This window comes from Vulpes vulpes, chromosome 15 (assembly GCF_048418805.1).
Source record: "Vulpes vulpes isolate BD-2025 chromosome 15, VulVul3, whole genome shotgun sequence".
Classification (NCBI taxonomy): domain Eukaryota; kingdom Metazoa; phylum Chordata; class Mammalia; order Carnivora; family Canidae; genus Vulpes; species Vulpes vulpes.
Genome location: NC_132794.1, coordinates 92,006,544 through 92,026,742, shown reverse-complemented (window position 1 = coordinate 92,026,742; position 20,199 = coordinate 92,006,544). Strand labels below are relative to the sequence as shown.

Below are 20,199 nucleotides of genomic sequence, written 5' to 3'. Positions count from 1 at the left end.
TCATTACCCAGAGCTCCCCAAACCCAACTCCTGCTCGTACCCTGGTTCCTCTCTTCTGACCCATGACCCTCTTCTATTTTCCCTCCTCCAGACTCCCCACCTTCATCCCTCCCTTCCTGATTTCCACACGTCCACCTGAGATCTACCTCATTCTCCTCTTCTGATTCTCTCAACTCCTCTCTCTATTATGACCTGGCCTTGAGTTGTTTCCCCCTTGTCCTCCTGCCTTGTCTCCCCAGGGGCTAGAACATCTACAAATTCATCAGCAATAAGCAGCCATGTGTGGCCATTGCCTACAGTGGCTACTCCCTCAGAAAGAGCTTCTCTTGGGATACCTGGGTGGCTCAGCGGTAGCGCTTGCCTTTGGCCCAAGGCGTGATCCTGGGGTCCCGGGATCAGGTCCCGCAGCGGACTCCCTGCGCGGAACCTGTTTCTCCCTCTGCCTGTGTCTCTGCCTTTCTCTCTGTGACTCTCATGAATGAATGAATAAGTAAAATCTTTAAAAAATTAAAAAAAGAGAAAGAAAGAACTCCTCTCTTGAGTCCATCCTCCAGACTCAACTGTCCCTCCACCCCTGGGAGTTTCTCTTGGTGCCCCAGACTGAGATCCCACCCCTAGCCCAGAAACCCAGCCTCCCGGAGAGCATAGAGAACCTTGGTCACACCCAAGGTAGGGTCAGATTCCAGACATCACAGTCACAAATGTAATACCCCAGCCCAGCCAATCTCATTTCTTTGGCCCTTCTCCTAGGGATCATTTTTGGACAGGAAAACACTTTCCCTCAAATGTTCCCTTATTCCTGATACACCGACCCTGCTCCCTTTACCTCCTAGGACATGGATATAAACACTATCAATGGATGGGATCCCATCAGAAAAATCCAATCCAACCTGCTGGGCAAGGTGGAGCCAGTCTGCAGTGGGACTAGGAGAGATGGGAACTCTGATGGTGCACTGTCAATCCTGTTGCCCTCAGACTTCAGGTCCTTGAGGAGGAAATCAACATTGAATTGCCCTCCATGGTCATCTTCATTGTGTGTATGTGTGTGTGTGTGTGTGTGTGTGTGTGTGTGTGTTTCAACCCCACCAAGCAATTGTATGGCACCGCCCCGGTATCCTACAGTTCAACTCAATTCTGACACTATCTACCTGGAGATAGCATCAGATCCCACAGGTTAAGGGATTGATCTCAGAAGACTGCTCTCTACTTCAGACACCAGACTCAAGTCCAGGTTGTTACCTGCGATTCTGACCACCTGGCTGTACTTAGTATATTTTATTTTATTTTATTTTATTTTATTTTATTTCATTTCATTTTAATTTAATTTTAATTTTAAAGTAAGCTTTTGGCGTGCTGGGTGGCACAGTCAGTTGGGCATCAGACTCTTAGTTTCAATTTAGGTCGTGATCTTGGGGTCATGGGATTGAGCCCTGTATTGGGCTCCCTGCTGGGCGCAGTCTGCTTGGATTTCTTTCACCCTCTGCCCCTCCCCCTCCACCCAGTGCTCCCCTCGCCAAATAAATAAATCAGTAAAAAGAATTAAAAATAAAGTAAGCTCTTTACCCAATGTGGGGCTTGAACTCATGACCCCGAGATCAGGAGTCATATGCTCCAGGGACTGAGCCAGCAAGCCCTCCTTTCCTTTTTTTTTTTTTTTTTTTTTAATACTTCGAAGACTGGCTATAAATTGGACGTTCCCATGATCCTCTCTTCAGTTTGATTAACTTGCTAGAGTGGGTCATAGAACTCAGGAAACCAGGTTGCTTGCTAGATGACCAGTGTATCACAAAGGATATTAAGGGATATGAATGAACAGCCAGAGGAAGAGATACATAGGACAAAGTCCAGCAGAGTCCTGAACACAAGAACTCTGTCCCTGTGGAGTTGGGGGTACACCACTCTCCTGGCTCATAGATGCATCCTCGTTCACTGAAAGCTCTCCAAACCCTGTCCTTTCGGGTTTTTGTGGAGGCTTAATTACTTAGGCATGATTGATTAAATCATTAGCCATCTGTGACTGATTTAACCTCTAGTCCCTCACCCTGCCCTAGCAGTCTGGAGAAAGGGATAAGACAGAAAGTGCCAACCCTCCAATCACAGAGTTGGTCGCCCCCCCCCCCCAACTAGCCCCCTCTTTGTAGGAGTCAGCTGATTAATGTAAACTCAGGTGTGGTTGAAAGGGGCCTGGGGGCACCTGGGTGGCTCAGTTGGTTTAGCCGCTGCCTTCAGCTCGGGTCATGATACCAGGGTCTTGGGATCAGCCCCGCATTGGCTTCCCTGCTCAGCGGGGAGTTTGCTTCTCCCACTCTTTCTGCCCCTCTCCAGCTCATTCTCTGTCAAATAAATAAAGAAAATATTAAAAAAAAAAAAAAAAGAAAGAAAGAAAGAAAGAAAAGAGGGCAGCCCTGGTGGCTCAGCGGTTTAGCGCCTTCTTTGGCCCGGGGTGTGATCCTGGAGATCCAGGATCGAGTCCAACGTCAGTCTCCCTACATGGAGCCTGGTTCTCCCTCTGCCTGTGTCTCTGCCTCTCTCTCTCTCTCTCTCTCTCTCTGTCTCTCATTAATAAATAAATAAAATCTTTAAAAAAAAAAAGGAAAGAAAGGGGTTTATTATGAATCTCAAGACACATTTGTTGCTCTTATGACTTGAGGAAATTCCAAGGGTTTTAGGAGCTCTGTGCCAGAAATGGGGACAAAGGTCAACTATATATTTCTTTTCTTTTCTTACTTTTTCTTTGGTGCAAAAATGTGGTTTTATTAAAGCATGGAGACATGACCCATGGGCAGAAAGAACTGCCTATGTATTTATTTTTTCTTTTTAAAAAAATTTATTTGTTTTAGAGAAAGTGGGGGGGAGGCAGAGGGAGAGAGAGAATCTTGGGCAGACTCTGCCACAACTTGAGGCTCAATCTCACAACCCTGAGATCATGACTTGAGCCAAAACCAAGAGTCAGAGTCTTAACCGACTCAACCACCCAGGAGCCTCTATGTATACATTATACATTAGACTATTACAGCATCAAAAGGCCATGATGGAATCCTTGTCTGAGCTGATGAAGAGTGAGACAGTTGGGTTTGGGGAGTGGCTGTGACTGAGTGACCCAAAGCAGACTCAGGAAAAAGTAGGCCCACACTGATACCAGTTAGAACACCCTAGCTGGAAGAATAAATGTCTGGGAGGGAGGCACAGCTATTAGGTTTGAATCTTGTGTTACCCACAATGGAGGTGCACCATGGGTGTGCTTAACTCAGGGCCAGTACACTGAGCAGAGAGCCATTCCATTTTAAATAACTGGCAGGATGAGATGGGAGGTGGCATCTCAGTTGCATGAAGTGTGAGTTCAGTGATGCAACCATTTTTCACACAACATAGACCCTAAAAGCAAGCCAAATTCCAAATCTGGTGCTTTAGCTTTGAAACAGCATTTGGTTCCAGTTTGGAGCTGAGTGTCCAGGACTTATGGTATAGTAGTTTTTGCCACATTCCTTGTCTCCTTTAATCCTCAAAACTTATCCTATAAAGTTTATCCTATACCACTTATCCTATAAATGGTATCCTATACCATTACTTTTCCTATCTTATGGCTGAGGAAGATGAGGGGCAGAGAGGTTAGGAAAATTATTCAAGGCCACACCCACAGACAATAGATGGTGAAGGCAGGACTAAATCTTTGTGGTTTTTTTTTTAAGATTTATTTATTAGAAAAAAAAAAAGATTTATTTATTAGGGTGCCCGGGTGGCTCAGTTGATTAAGCATCTGACTCATGATTTCAGGTCAGGTCATGATCTCAGGGTTGTGGGATCGAGCCCCATCTTGGGCTCCGTGCTTAGTGCAGAGTCTGTTTGGGATTCTCTCCCTCTTCCCTTGTCCCTCCCCATGCCTACCCCTGCCCCCACCTGCTTGTGGTGTGTGCATATGCTCTCTCTCTAAAATAAATAAATAAATAACATCTTTTAAAATATATGTATTTATTTATTTAATATAAGGAGAGAGAGAATCTTTTTTTTTTAATTTTTATTTATTTATGATAGTCACACAGAGAGAGAGAGAGAGAGGCAGAGACATAGGCAGAGGGAGAAGCAGGCTCCATGCACTGGGAGCCCGACGTGGGATTCGATCTCGGGTCTCCAGGATCGCGCCCTGGGCCAAAGGCAGGCGCTAAACCGCTGCGCCACCCAGGGATCCCCGAAAGAGAGAATCTTGAGCAGACTCTCCACTAAGCCCAGGGCTCACAGTGGGGCCATTGCGGTGCAAGCTCAATCTCACAACCCTGAGATCTTGACCTAAGCTGAAATCAAAGCTTACCAACGGATCTACCCAGGTGTCAATCCTTGTTCTTACCCAGTGAGTCTCCAGGTACACTTCTAACAGTTCAGAATGCATGAAAGCATAGATGAATGCCCCAGATTTGAATGGACAGGCACACTCTCTTGAAGAGTCAGGGTTAATTAAAATTGAAGGATGTTGGGGTGCCTGGATGGCTCAGTCAGTTAAGCATCTAGCTCTTGATTTCGGTCCAGGACATGATCTCAGGGGTGTAAAATTGAGCCCTGCGTTGGGCCCAGTGCTGGGCATCGATCCTGCTTAAGATTTTCTCTCTTCCTCTCTTTCTGCCCCTCCCTCCCTCCCTCTAAAAGCTAATAAAAATAATAAAATTGAAGGATGTTGTAATTTTACATGTATCTCCCTTGCTTTATACATCTCAAAGCTCTTAGTCTTTTGTTCCCCAAGTCCAAAGTTAACCTGCTGCTAGGGCATTCCACTCATGGCTGGGGTTCCTATCCTGGAGCTGAGTAAGGTTCCCCAGGTCCCTGGGGGCAGGGGACAAGCACTGGCCTAAAGCCTGCAGACTTGTCTGCTTTCTAGTCCTGGCTCTCACCTGTTAGCCAGTGATCCAGCTTACCAGTTTTGCAGCTTAGTTCTCTTATCTGTAATGAGGGTGTCATAACCCCTGTCCTGTGGGCTTCAGAGGGCAGGAAGATCAGATGAAGTGACTGATAGGGAGGTCCCTAGACAAGTGAATGCTCTTCCAGTATGTGTGTGTGTGTGTGTGTGTGTGTGTGTGTGTGTGTGTGATCCAAGGACTCCCCGGGATTGTGGCCTCAGCTTGGCCTGACAGTGCAGTGCTTCTCTGGGCTGAGGTCAAAGTCAGGTCCTCTTCCCACTGTCAACACCAAGGCCTGGGACCTGTTTGTTGCTCTTGGCTCCTCTCCTAGCAACCAAAGCTTCAAAGAAGGTTCTGCAGAGCAATGGTGACCTTGTCTCTTAGCTTACTTTATGAAGAGGGACCAGCTGGACCAAGAGCTTCAGATCCTGGGCAACAGGATTAGACTACCCTGAGCAAGTGCAGGGAGCAGCTTGTACAAGTTCATGGCCTAAGGCTCAACCTCAGCCTTAGCCTGGTGAGGGGCCTCCTGAAGCTATCTACCCTTTCTTGCCATCCTGACTCTGGCCCAGAAAAGATAGCCTCCACTCAAAATATACACCCTATCCTTAGGGAGAGCTAATGAGGGAGAAACAACCTCATTCTTGGGGTGTATATTAACTTTCTGAGATTGTTGTAACAAACTACCATAAACATCGTTGCTTAAAACAAGAGAAATTTATTCTCTCACAGTTTTAGTGGCTAGAAGTTCAAAGTCAAGGTGTCCACAGGATTGGTTTGTGAGGCTCTGGGGGAGAATCTGTCCTGTGCCTCTTTCCTAGCTTCTGGTGACTGGGAACAATCCCTGGTATTCTTTGGCTTGTAGACTCATCACTCTGATCTCTGCTCCTGTATTCACATGTATTTTTTCTCTATCACTGTAGTTTCTCGTTTTCTGTCTCATAAGCATACTTGCCCTTGGATTTATTATTATTTACTATTATTTTTTAAAGATTTTATTTATTTATTCATGAGAGATACAGAGGGAGAGGCAGAGACACAGGCAGAGGGAGAAGCAGGCTCCATGCAGGGAGCCCAATGTGGGACTCAATCCTGGGACTCCGGGATCATGTCCTGAGCCAAAGGCAGAGCTCAACCACTGCTCTTGGATTTAGAGCCTATCCTGGTCCAGAATGATCTCCTTTTGAGATCCTTACCTTAATTACATCAGCAAGGAGCCTTACTCCAAATAAGATCATGTTCCAAGGTTCTTGATGGACATAGGTTTTGGGGGCCAGGATTCAACACATTGCAAATGTCCAAATTTATGGGAAAAACCTCAGCCTACTCTTGGAGGGTCCCTGAGTCTGAGAGGAGAAATCTGTCTCTATTTCAAGAAGCTCTCTTATGATGGGGAAGACCTTGGTTCCTAGCCTGGTGCCAGAGAGCCTTTAAATTGAGACAGGGGAGGGGCACGTGGGGTGTATACAAGCCTTGGTTTTGGCTTCGATCATGATCTCAGGGTTGTGAGATCCAGTCCAGAGTTTGGCTTTGCACTCAGCTTGGAGTGGAGTCTAACATTCTCTTCCTCTCCCTCTCCATCTGCCCCTCCCTCCTGCTCACACGCTCTCTCTCTAAAATAGATAGATGATAGATAGATAGATGATAGAAAATAAATAAAATCTTTAAAAAAATAGACAGGTGCACAAATGCTTGTGGCAGCGAAGAGCCAGCATTGGCAGAATCCAGACCACTGTTCTCTACAGAACAAAGTGAGGGCACTGTGTCCAATTCATGTCAAGATTCAGAGTGGGGAGGGCAGAGGAGTTTCTGCCTCCATGAGGCTAGTTGAGGCAAGGAGAGTTCCTGGTTCCATTCTTTGCCCACTCCCATTTTTCTTCTGCCAGCTTCTGGATGTTAAGGAGCTAGTATAAGTGTTAAACACTGTTTTCCCCCACTTTATTGAAAATGAATTCCCATATGATCATAAACAAAGTGGGACTGGGAGGTGTCTTACTATGCTGGGGAATCCACCAGGGTTAGGCCCCCAGAAGGGTCTTTCTTTGAATCCTAGCTATCTCTCTGAGCCCTGTTTTCTCCTTTCTTGCAAGGGCCTAACAATTCAGATGGGGTTCTTTCCACTCTGAGGATTCTCTTCCTGAACTAGGAGCTATACAAACCTTGGAGTTGTTCATCCTTCCTGCCCACTTTCTTCCCTCCTACAGACTAGAAGAGCCCCAGCCTGCTGACTGTCTACCCGTTCAGTCCCCAGGCTTCTCACACCTCTAGAGCAGGTACTAAGTGGGGCACCAGCTCCCCGCCCCACTTCATTGCCCCTCCTCCCCCGTTAAGATGTCTCTAAAGACAAATTGCATGGGGGACGCCTGGGTGGCTCAGCAGTTGAACATCTGCCTTTGGCTCACGGTGTGATCCCGGAGTCCTGGGATCGAGTCCCATATTGGACTCCCTGGATGGATCCTGCTTCTCCCTCTGCCTATGTCTCTGCCTCTCTCTCTCTCAGTGTCTCTCATGAATAAATAAATAAAATCTTAAAAAATAATAAAATCCATGACTTTGAGAGGGTGAGGAATGGTATAAACATGTGAGGAATGGAAAGGGGTGGCCAGGGTTTGACACGGAAGTGATGGGGAATAGAAACTGAGGGACAGAGCTGGGAGGGACTCATTGAAAAATGCTGCCCTCTTGTTATCTTGATGGCTTCTTGGTTGTCTCCACCCACATGACCCCTTGGAGCTCTGCTGCCAAGAAACTATTCACAGGAGAAGAAATGGATTGACTACAGATTCTCTTCCTGGCTTTCCCTCATGCCGAGCACAGGAGCCCTCTTAGAGTTAAGGGCTGATAAGTAAGTGGATGATGGACAAGACTAACCTGAGTGACAAGCATGGAACCAAGAGCCCCGTCCCAGCTTCAGTAAACAAGGCACACACCCCACCATGGTCTTAGTAGAAAGAGCTTCTGGGGTCACCTGGGGAAGTCCTGCACCCAATAAGGAAAAACTGTATCTTTTATTGGAGAAGCCCCAAAGTTCTAGGAAATTTAGCCAGCATTCTCCACTCTGTCTTTCCATCTCTGCTTCCCTGGTTTGATCCCTCTTGGCCATGCACTCCTAAACTTTCTACCCTAGAGCCATTCCCATCCCCTCTTCAGAAGCAGTCCTTCCCTTATGCCCTGTAAAGCCTCCTCACATTCTTCCCTTCCCCAACATTTACAGAGGAGGCTTACTTGCTGGGAAACTCACTAGGCCTGATCCGTATGATGAAGGGGGAAAGCGAGTCACCCATATATCTTTTCTCCCTCTGCTAAGCTCCCTATAAATCCCCTATCCCATCCTCATCCTCCATTTTCCCTGAAGGGGCAATGAGAACAGTGAGCCGACCTAGTCAGTGAGGAGTGGTTACTTGATTTCCCATTTTGACAACAATCTCAGTTATATCCAGGTCAGTGTCTCCCTGGCCTTGGCCCAGGACACTGACCTGGCTATATCTGAGTCCCCTCTGCTCCTATAGCTCCTCTCAGCCTTTCCTTCCCTTCCCCCTCTGCAGCGTTCCAACCTGAGTCAGGGCTCTGTCCATCTCTGCTGGGGAAGCCCTGTTCTCTCCTTCTGTGGCTGCAGTCTGCTTCCAGAGCCTGCCCAGAGCTGTGGCGAGGGCCAATGTCCACTTCTCCTCATTTCCCTGTATAGAGCAAAGATAATAGAGACTTTGAGATGACTACATATCACTTCGGAATCAAGCTTCCAAAGCCTGAGGACCTAAAACCTATGAAAGACCTGGATAGTCTGTTCCTCTAAAACTTTCAACTGAGGGAAGCCCTGGATGAGGTGGACCATCCTCATTCTTGAAGAAGGCCCCTGCCCACTATCCCTTCCCCAGCTCATTACAACTCTTTCTCTTTTCCTTTATTTCTCAGGTAATGGAAACCTCTGGAGACCAGACCTAGATTAGCTGTCTCCCTGGCTCTACACTTTGGCTATAATTCTGGTGAGAGGCTCCAAGGGACCCCCTCTCTGACTCTTCCTCAATCCTCCCACCATTTACACCAGAGAGCCTCCTCTACTGCCCAGAGTAAGTGCATTTCCCTGTCTCTCCCAGCCCCCTCTCCCCATTCCCATCTGTTTATCTCTTGGTTCCATCCTATCCTCTTACTCATCTTTCTGACTCTGTCTCTCCTCATCTTTGTTCTTGTTCCAATGAAGAGGCCTTTGGAGCCAGGCCCAGGCCTTCCCTCTGGCAGTTAGAGGAGAAACTGCTCCAAGACTTCTATTTACAACTGATGAGTGACCCTGGCGGCTCAGTCCTGACTTCATGACCTGATTCAGTCTCTTTCCCCACCTGAATTTTTGTTAACAACAGCAATGGGAACCCATGGGGTGATTATGAAAGCAAAGTTTACAATTCATACTATTAGCCTTGAAATTGTGATTCTTGAAAAAGGTTTTATTTTGGGAAAATTACTTCCAGGGCAGCCCGGGTGGCTCAGTGGTTTAGCACTGCCTTTGGCCCAGAGCCTGATCCTGGAGACCCGGGATCAAGTCCCACGTCGGGCTCCCTGCATGGAGCCTGCTTCTCCTCTGCCTGTGTCTCTGCCTCTCTCTCTCTCTCTCTCTCTCTCTGTGTGTGTGTCTCTCATGAAATAAATAAAATCTTAAAAAAAAAGGAAAGTTACTTCCATTTCACATTTTATGCATAAAGTGAGACTTTTGTGTGTGTGTGTTTAAAAAAGATTTTATTTATTTGACAGAGAGAGAAAGACAGCACAAGTAGGCAGAGTTGGCAGGCAGAGGGAGAGGGAGAAGCAAGCTCTCCACTGAGCAGAGAGCCTGATGTGGGCTGAATGTGGGGTTCCCAGGACCCTGGGATCACAACCTGAGTGGAAGGCAGCTGCTTAACCAACTGAGCCACCCAGGTGCCCCTTATTGTGTGTGTGTTTTTTTAAATTTTTTATTTATTTTTGATAGTCACAGAGAGAGAGAGAGAGAGAGAGGCAGAGACACAGGCAGAGACACAGGCAGAGGAAGAAGCAGGCTCCATGCACCGGGAGTCCGACGTGGGATTCGATCCCGGGTCTCCAGGATCGCGCCCTGGGCCAAAGGCAGGCGCCAAACCGCTGCGCCACCCAGGGATCCCCCTTATTGTGTTTTTTTAAAAAGATTTATTTATTTTAGAAAGAGAGTGTGTGAGCAGGGGGAAGGGCAGAGGGGGAGAGAGGGATAGAAAGAAGTAGACTCCCTGCTTAGCTTGGAGCCCTATGGGCTGATGTGGACTCAACGCGGGTCTCAGGGCTCTATCTCATGACCCTGAGATTGTGACCTGAACCGAAATCAAGAGTAGGACGCCTAATTGACTGAGCTACCCAGGCACTCCAGAGACGTTTTTTTTTTTTTTTTTTTTAAGATTTCATTTATTTATTTATTCATGAGAGACAGGGAGAGAGGCAGAGACCCAGACAGAGGGAGAAGCAGGCTCCACGCAGGGAGCCCGACGTGGGACTTGATCCTGGGATTCCAGGATCACGTCCTGGGCTGAAGGCAGGCATTAAACTGCTGAGCCACCCAGGGATCCCCTCCAGAGACTTAACTGATTTTGAATAAGGCCTGATATCTTATTCCTATATTTCACATTCATATAAAATATGACCTTACTGTGGCTTCCCAGGAAATGCTGCTGTGCCTTCAACTTCTGCCCCAGTTGGATCAAATTATCCAGGTCAGGCTGGCAGAGTTCTAACCCTAGAGATGAAGCATCCTGGCAGCTCAGGACCTCTTTCTTCTGGGAAATACCATCCTACACAAGTCCAAGGTCCTTTATCCTTCCATGATTTTGCTCCCCTCAAATATACCCTGACCTCCTTCTCCTTAATTTACCACCTCCAGAGGCTTCCTTAGTTCTTAGTGGATAAATGGGCAAGGCAAGTACAGGTATGTTTGAAGGTAATGGGTGGAGATGGCTATGATAAGAGTAACCACCAGGGGGAGCCTATGCCTAAGAAGACACTGAGTAGGGGCCTAACGGAGCCACTCAGGATTTTTCTTCTCTTTTTTTCCCAGAGCAGTAAAGATGCCAGGTATTCTAGATTGAGGTGGCTTGCTATGGAGCTGGGTGTCTAGAGCTGCCCCTTTCTCATCTCTGACTCCCTCTCTTTCCCTGATCATGCAGAGAAAGTGTCAACTAAATTCTGGTGCATCTGAACAGAGTGGAATAATACTTCCTAAGGACAAGTTCCCTGATAGCTATATTCAATGTTGGGATTAATCCTCAGGTTTTTTTTTTTTTTACCTTACCCGATAACCCCCACTAGTTCCTGCCATCCGTCCCTCCCTGAAAACCTCATAGACCCAGGCTTTCCCACCGCTCTTCCTCTCTTGGTTTAGAGATCAGGGGGCCCCCTGGGTAGTACAGTTATGTACATTCCTTACACCTTCACCTGAACTCCCAAGATGGCCCTGGCTCAGCAACTGCTCCCACCTCCCTGCCCCATGGCCCCAGGTAGTCTGGTTCTTCCTTCAGATCCAGCTGACTGGGGCACCTGGGTAGCTCAGTGGTTGAGTGTTTGCTATTGGCTCAGGTCGTGATCCCGGGATCCTAGGATCAAGTCCCACATTGGGATCCCTAAAGGGATCCTGTCTATATTTTTGCCTCTCTCTGTGTGTCTCTCATGAATAAATAGATAAAATCTTAAAAAAAAAAAAAAAAAAAAAGAGAGACTCAGCTGACCTATTCCCATCAATTTCAGGTCTGGGTGAACCAAACAGTGAGTCTGGCCTATGGGAAGAAGGGAAGAAGGCCAGAGAATCCCTAAAGCCTAGAAACTAATCCCTTTGTACCTTAGGCCATAAGGACCAGTCAGTTCCTGCATCTATAACCAAACCTACTATGTCCCTGGTATTGTGATACATGCTAAGAAAACCAAAGTACAAATAACTATAGTCTCTGCCCTCCATGAACTTGTGTGCTAATCAGGCAGGCAAACAAATAACTAGGCAATCACAAGATAGTTTGAGAAATGCTTTTTTAGAAGTATTACCAAGAATGGTGGGAGAACAGGAGCAGGTGCAACTAAATCTATTGGGGGTGAGTTGGGAAGCCTTAGGAGAGGGGGTGACATTTGGAGTATATGGTAAAGGGTTTAGGTCAGGCAGAGAAGAGAGTGAAAAGCTTCCTAAGCACAAGGCACAGAGTGAGGGAGAAATCTAGCTAGTTCGGGGAAACACAAGTAGTTCAAAGTGTAACATATTCTTTTTTTTTTTTTTTTAAAGATTTTATTTATTTATTCGTGAGAGACACAGAGAGAGAGAGTCACAGACACAGGCAGAGGGAGAAGCAGGCTCCATTCCATGCAGGGAGCCTGACGTGGGTCTTAATCCCCGGTCTCCAGGACCACACCCTGGACTGAAGGTGGCGCTAAACTGCTGAGCTACCCCGGCTGCCCAAAGTGTAACATATTCTTCAGAGGGTGGGGGAGGAAGTGAATGGAGAGAAGACTGGAAAGAGAAGCAACGTCATTTGTGAAGAAAGAGATATGTTTGGCCTTTGCGGTGAATATTGAGCTTGATTCGATTAGCTTGTTATAATACTCTGGATAAGCAAGGTTAGATTTGAGGAGTCAGGGACACCAACTTGGAATCCACTGTTAACAGCCTCAATGACTGGTGGCTGGGGCCAGGTCTAGCCGTAGGTCTGTGTATGAAAGGAAAGCTGGAGTGGTTTGAACACTGACCCACCCTAGCCACCAGGTCCCATTGCCTACAGGTCACATAGAGAGGGAGGGGTGGGGCCGTGGTCTCTGGCTTTTGCAGGCTGGAGAAAACTCCAGCTGCTGTAGTCCTGTGGTTCACCATTGGGTGGTACAGAACTTGTGGTCTGCGTTCAAACAGGAGATCCCCTAGTGATGGAGGGGAAGTATGAGGCTGGGGCTGGGGATTGGGTAGGCAGTAGGGAAATGAAAAAAGGGAGGATTGGGTCTCATGGCCACATATGCAGATAAAGCCTATGGTTTTATTTTCTTTCCTTTGCTCTTTCCTTTGATCAGTCCTGATACATGGTATGGGATCACTTTACTTCCTACATTAGGGGCAGGGCATAAGCAAGGGCAAGAGCAAATAAGTACCCAGTCTGTAAGAGCAAGTGAAAGTTCCCATCTAAGTCTACTTGTTCCCCTAAGAGTTGTTGGGCTGGGTGTTTCCCCACCTGGAGGCCCTCCTAGTGGGTAGCCCTGAGGAACTTCTTCAAGCCATATCACTCCAAAAAATGCCTTGGTCCCCTTCTTCTGTTCATGCCCCTCAGGGGCCCACTGAGTACAATTCCTTCTCCTCTGAGTATGGACAGAGACCCAAGCAAAGTCTTAGGCAGAGAGAAATAACTATGATTCAGCAGGATTATGAACAGGAAGCAGATTCCTGCTTTTGTCCATTTCTAGCTTCTCTCTAAGGGGCCAGAATGGGCCCATCCTCAAAACCTAGAAGAGGAGGAAGAGCCCTTCCCAAACCAGAAAGAGGCTGAGGTGGAGGCTGAGGGATGACGACCAGGCCCTAGTTCTGGGCCTCTGGGAGGAGCAGTAGCTTAAGGGCCAGTAGCTTGACTCCTGGTGTTGGTAGACAACCTGGTTAGGACAAAGGCCAGCCAAGTCCTGGCTGGAAGGTTAGGACAAAAGCCAGCCAAGTTCTTGGATGAGGCCTGTGTACCATCCCTAGGCTTTAATGAGGCTGAGGAACCATCTCAGGATTTGGCATGCAGATGAGCTACCTCAGGACTCCCATGAAGCTGAGGAATAACACCAGCCCTAGACCAGCCTGAGGGGCTGTCCCCCTTTTTGCAGAGAGACTAAGGAACTGTCCCTAATCCCATATGAGCTTAAAGAGCCACTTTAAGCCCAGGAAGAGGCTGAGCAGACTCTAAGCTATAGGTCCCAGGTAAGGACAAAGCTGAATGGCAGTCCTTACCTTGGTCCTAAGCCTTGGACAAAGGATGGCTGGGAGCCCAGGATGATGGTGAGTAGCAGCACTCACAGGCCTACCCTAAGACTAGAACCAGGCTGAGGGGCCACCTGAATAGAAGTGTGCATGGAAGGCCTATTTAGAGGTAGCCTTGCAACTAAATCCAGGTAACGGACATCCAAGCTGGAGATGTTTTTATTTCTCTGCTTAGGGAGTCAGCAGCAATGTGGGTGCTTTAATGCCTCTTGTTACTAACCAAAGGGCTCTGCAGGTAGCTCTCCTGTCTGTGGTAACTCTTCCCCTTAACTGCTCCAGGAGTCCTGGGGGAGACAGGCATGGACTCAGAGCCCATCACAATTCCTACTTGGTTCCAGAAATCTTGGGAAAAGAAAGCGTGCAGCTCTGCAGGTCTCCCTTCTCTCAAGAGGCAACAGAGCTAGCATTAAATAGAAATGAGGAGAGCCTTCAAGCTCAAGTGGGTAGCACCTACTAGATTGTACAGTGAAGTGCCTCAAATCTTAGAGTTGATACTTTCTAGTTGACTGACCTTGGTCAAGTAGTCTTTTCATTTTTCTTAAGATTTTATTTATTTATTCATGAGACACAGAGAGGCAGAGACTTAGGCAGAGGGAGAAGCAGGTGGGGAGCCTGATGTGAGACTCGATCCTAGAATCCTGGGATCACACCCTGAGCCAAAGGCAGAAGCTCAACCACTGAGCCACCCAGGTGCCCTCAAGTAATCTTTCTAAACTTTTAAATTCAGATTCAACTACTCCCTCCACTACCCACAACCCTCTGAGACCGTTGGTTGTTCAAAAACACACAACTGTGTATGTATTTCTAGAATGTTTTCTAAAACCCATAACTAATTCTCTATGGACACCAGTTGGTGTCAATTCTGACACTATCTGGAGTTAGCTCAGAAGCCACAGGCAAAGGTACCAGTCCCACAAGACTGACCCCACTTCGAATGTTAGTTGCAAGTCACTGCACCTCTCTGACCAACTGGCTAGAAATTGGGAATTCCCATGCTATAAATTCACTTGACAACTTGGTAGAATGGCTCATGGAATTTGGGGAAATACTTTAATCATGTTAGCAAGTTCATTGCAAAGGATACAACTCAGGAATAGCCAGATGGAAGAGATACATAGGGCAAGGCACAGATTATGTGTGCTGCGCGCGTGCGCGCGTAGCTTCCATGCCCTCTCTGAATGTGTCACTCTCTCAGCGCCTTGATGTGCTCACCAAACTTCCTCATTTAGGAGTTTCTTTTTCTTTTTTTCAAGATTTTTATAGCGATGCCTGGATGGCCCTTTGGCTCAGGGTGTGATCCCAGGTCTGGGGATTGAGTCCCATGTCAGGCTCCCTGCGAGAAGCCTGCTTCTCTCTCTGTCTCGAATGAATAAATGAATGAATAAATAAATATTTTTTAAAAGGCTTTTATTTATTTATTCACAAGAGACACAGAAAGAGGGGATTCCTGGGTGGCTCGGCGGTTTGGCGGTTTGGCGCCTGCCTTTGGCCCAGGGCGTGATCCTGGAGTCCCAGGATCGAGTCCTGCGTCGGGCTCCCGGCATGGAGCCTGCTTCTCCCTCCTCCTGTGTCTCTGCCTCTCTCTCTCTATGTCTATCATAAATAAAACAAAACAAAACAAACAAACAAAAAGAGACACGGAAAGAGAGAGGCAGAGACACAGGCAGAGAGAGAAGCAGGCTCCATGCAGGAAGCCCGATGCGGGACTAGATCCCAATACTCCAGAATCATGAGATGAGCGAAAGGCAGGCTTGCTTAATTGCTGAGCCACCCAGGCATCCCTAGAAGTTTCTATAGAGTTCAAACTCTAGGCCCACTCCCCTTCCAGGATTTTGGGGATGGGGCTGAAAGTTCCAACTTTCTATCACTTGGTCTTTCAGGTGACCAGTCCTATCCTTAGGGTGGGTGTTCCTACCTTAAGCTACCTTATTAGCATAAATGCAGATATAATCTAAAGAAGCTCCTTATGAATAACAAAAGACACTCCCATCACTCAGGAAATTCCAAGGGTTTAGAAGCTCTGTGCCAAGGGATCCCTGGGTGGCGCAGCGGTTTGGCGCCTGCCTTTGGCCCAGGGCGCGATCCTGGAGACGAATCCCATGTCGGGCTCCCGGTGCATGGAGCCTGCTTCTCCCTCTGCCTGTGTCTCTGCCTCTCTGTGTGTGTGTGTGACTATCATAAATAAATAAAAAAAATTAAAAAAAAAAAAAAAGAAGCTCTGTGCCAGCACAAAAACTTGAGGACAAAAACCAAATATGTTTATTATAATATTTACCATATATAGATTTTTAAAAATTGCTCCAGAAGATAGAAGTATTGCACACACAGGTCCCACCCTAGTCCCTGCCAACTTGTAGGCACCTTCCCTGACTGCTGCATCCTAGAAATGATTTTTAGCCTGTGTCAGTCACACAGAAGCCCTGTCCAGGTGATGCCCAGGCCTCTAAGCCTGGGTGGTCTGAGGCCTGGAGGGTAGTCACAGGTCCTCGAGGTGGGGTGGGGGGTGGAGTGCCTGGGTCCCATAGGATGTCCTCATATAGGCTTAGAACTGGGCCCGAGGGCCGTCCTTGAGCTCCAGTCCGCTCCAGCAGGGCTTTGAGCAAGCCCACAGTGAGAGGGGGCTCGGTTCCAGGCTCAGGAAATGGGGTAGGCGGCTCTGACTCATCTGGGAGGTGTGTCCGTAGCAGAAGCAGGAGCTCAGCTGGAGCTAGGTCTGGTGGGCACAGGCGGCAAAGGAGGGGGAGGTAAGCATCAAGTCGGCGATGCCGGGCAAATTCAGCCAACAGCAGTTTGAAGATCTCACTTCGAAGCAGGGTGCTGGAGGGGCTGAGGGCCAGGCCTGCTTCTAGAGCCCGCTCCCACTGCTCCTTTTGCACCAGCTGCCCCACAGCTTGGAGCACAGCTTTGGGCCGCCCACTGCCCAAGAGCAGCTCCAGCTCCAGTGCCTCAGGCCTGGTCCCCTCCTCACCTAGTACTGCCAGGGCTCGTCGATACAGGGGCAGCCCCGGGCCCCCTGACCCCCAGCCTGGACCACCCTGCTGTTGTGCCAGCTCCACAAAGGGTGGCAGCCATCCTGGCTCCAGCCGGCAGAGGCATTGGCACAGAAGTTCAAAGAGGGGCAGTATCCCATTGGGAGGTTCCTTTCCAGCTGAAGTACCTCCTAGTACCTTCTTCCACACATCAGGAGGAGCATGGGACTTCAGCCTGCCTTTCCCATCTGGCTGGAGCTGCAGGGCCCTGAGAATGGCACCCCAGGCTGCTGTAGGAAGAGCTTGGAAAACAGTGTTGAGCTGGGCCAGCTGGTCTCCTACCAATTCAGTCCTCAGTAGGCGAGCCACTTCGAGCTCAGCCAGCTCAGTCCAGCCAGCTTCCTCATCGTCCCCAGCCACCAGGTGGGCTTTGAGCTGATCTAAGGCCCGGTAATCTCGAAGCTCAGCCCTCAGTGTGGTCAATAGTGTAGATGGAGACACATGTCCCTGGAGAATGGAGGCCAGGGCCTGAGGTGCCCGGAATATGCTGTTGTGTCTCAGTTCCTCTGGGGTGAGCTGAGCACCCCGCAGGCTCCGTCGCTGGTAGTACTCACAGGCCTCCTCAAACACCAGGTCTTCAGCTGAAGGCACCTCAAGGCCCTGTGGGGCTTCCCAGCCTACTCGAAACAGACCCAAAGCTGAAAGCAAACGAAGACCCCCTCGGGTCTCCAGCTCTTCTTCATCCTCCATGCCAGGGACTGGGGGTGCCAGTAAATAGACTCGGTCTGTACTTAGGACCTTTCTCTCCAGCAGCTGCCCGCTGCCCATGTCAAGCAGTTCCAACGTAGAGCCCAGCACACAGGCCAGAGTACCATGAAATGTTCCCAGTGCTGCAGACCCTGCCAGGCCGACAGGTGCCTCCTGCAGTGTGCCCACAGCCCGAGTACCACCATGGGACTGCACTAGGCTCACAGTGCCCTTGAAGTCAAGCAACAGCAGGCCCTGGGGAGTTGGGGCCCAGGTATGTACAGTCAATGGCTTCATGGGGGACAGCAACCCAGGAAGGCCTCGGAGCAGTGCCCGGAAGTCCCATGTGTCCCCTTGTCCTGGATGCAGGCTCTTACTGTGAGAGAGGCCAAGACATGGGGCAGCCACCATCACCTTGCCCTTGCCTGGCCTCCAGATGAGCAGAATGTGACCCACGCCAGGCCAGGTAGCGGTAGTGGGCACGAGGAAGAGGTCCTTGCGGGAGGCCAGCAGCCCGAAAGAGGGGCAGTGGTGCAGCAGGATGTGTGTGCGGCCCAGGTTGGTGCCGGCCTCCCCGCTGGGCTCCAGGGTTCGGACGCACACGCAGTGGCTGAAAGCAGCAGGCGGCCCCAGCCAGCCCTCTGCGCCCGCCTGACGCTCCTCGCACCACACCAGGCGGCCTCCAGGCGCCGCCACGGCCACCACGCGGGCTCCACCGCCGGGACACAGCTCGGTGCTCCGCAGCAGCCGCCAGCCAGGCCCCACTCCCGCGCCCCACACCTCGGCTAGGCCACTCTCCCACACCAGGACCAGCGCCGGGCGCGTCGGCCACGGCAGGAAGAAGGCGTCTAGCGGGGAGGGGTGGCCAGCTGGCCAGGCACGCTCCAGCTCCGCGCCCGGGCCACGCACAGCGACCAGCAGCTGCGGGCTCGGCGCCCCCGGGGGGCGCAGGAGCAGCAGGTGGCGGCCGTCTGGGCTACAGCGGACTCTAACGGCCGGGTCCCCGGCCAGCAGCTCCCGGAGCCGGGCCGCGCCGCTAAAGTGGCTGAGGTCCGAAAGCAGGCGCAGGGTGCCCATACGCTTCATAGTAGCGCCCGCGCGGGAGCACGCCGAGGCCCGGCCGCCCCCTGGGGTGAGGCTCGGCGCTGGGTCGGGGGTTCCCGCGGGGAGACTCAGCCGCGCAGAGACTTCCGTCCCGCGTCGATGAGGTGAGCCGACGCCAGGCCGAGAGTCGGCTCGGCCCCGCCCCTCAAGCCTGGCAGAGGGCTCCGCCCCGCTCACGCCCCGCCGGCGCGACCCCGCCCCCTGGGGGAGGGGCCACGCCAGCCTCGCGCGGGAGGAGCCTCCTGCGCACCCAGCGTCTCAGCACGTCAGTCCTTGCAAGCCCGACCCATGCTCCTGGAGTCGGGGTGTAGGCCCATCCGCCCCAGCCCCAGGAAGCGCAGAGCCTTACTCAGGAATCTCCCTGGCTGAGCCCTGAACTGAAAGTGTCACAACTCCCAAGGCTTTCCTTCCCTCCACGCCTCGCTCACCCCAACTTCTGGCAGTGTGTCGTGAAATTTTTATTGAGCACCTACTAAATGCCCGGCTAAGTAGACAGCCCTGAACAAAAGAGAAAAACTTCAGCCTCATGGGATTGACAATCTAGTGGAAAATAATAACAGTTAATACTTCCATGGCACTTACTGTGTAAATCCCCATCCCCGCCAGACAACAATACCCCTTGCACAGATATGGAAAATGAAGCACAGAGAGATTAAGTGAATTTGACCAAGATCATACAGCTATTCAGCAGGTAGAAGTAGAGGTGGGATTTTTTTTTTTTTTTTTTTTTTTAGATTTTATTTATTCATGAGAGACAGAGAGAGGCAGAGACACAGGCTGAGGGAGAAGCAGGCTCCATACAGGGAGCCAGATGTGGGACTGGATCCCGGGTCTTCAGGATTACAGCCCGGGCTGAAGGCGGAGCTAAACCACTGAGTCATCTGGGCTGCCTTAGAGGTGGGATTTCAGCCACAGGCAATCTCAGTCCAGAGTCCTTGCACCGTATCACTTTACTATATCAACAACTCATCACCAAAACTAAGCATTTGCTAAAAAACAAAATTAAAACACGGAGTGTGTGTAATTTCTCTAGCAACATCTACAAAATGATATGCAGGGATTTCTACCCCTGACTTCCTCAAGTGATGTGGTATTCCTCCTCCCTCCAAATCCAGTTTCTCTTTGTGAGCCCCGCTTCTCCCTCCTTCTCCCAACAGCTTCAGTCAGAATTTGCATCCATTTCTACTTCATTAGCCTCACTCTGCCCTCTTCCTTTCAGCATAGAAACACTCTCTATCTAGCCTGTCTAGTCACTCTTTCACCCTCATCTCTCTACCACCTCTACCACTGTAGCTTCATCTCCTCCTGCCTTTAATCAAATTTCTTGCAAAGATCCTCTAGCATTTGCTTGCCTCCACTTTCTCTCCTTCTATTACTACTACTACTAAATCACAATTTACCTGAGGTAGATTTTCCTGAGGTCTTCAAGGATATTTTTGTTTCCCTTTCTCTCTGAGAAGTTTGACGACCTCCTGGTTGAAAGTCCCTTCTGTGATTTCCAGGGCATCTTTCTCCTGTCATT

At 49.6% G+C, this 20,199-nt stretch overlaps 1 protein-coding gene across 1 annotated transcript; it reads right to left on the bottom strand.

Annotated features, from left to right (window-relative positions):
* Nucleotides 1-16,093: 16,093 nt before the first annotated feature.
* HPS6 (HPS6 biogenesis of lysosomal organelles complex 2 subunit 3) lies at nt 16,094-19,420 on the bottom strand. The gene has a single exon (XM_025992647.2). The coding sequence runs from the start codon at nt 18,657-18,659 to the stop codon at nt 16,251-16,253; it is 2,409 nt and encodes an 802-aa protein (XP_025848432.1). The 5' UTR covers nt 18,660-19,420; the 3' UTR covers nt 16,094-16,250.
* Between the last annotated feature and the right edge of the window lie 779 nt (nt 19,421-20,199).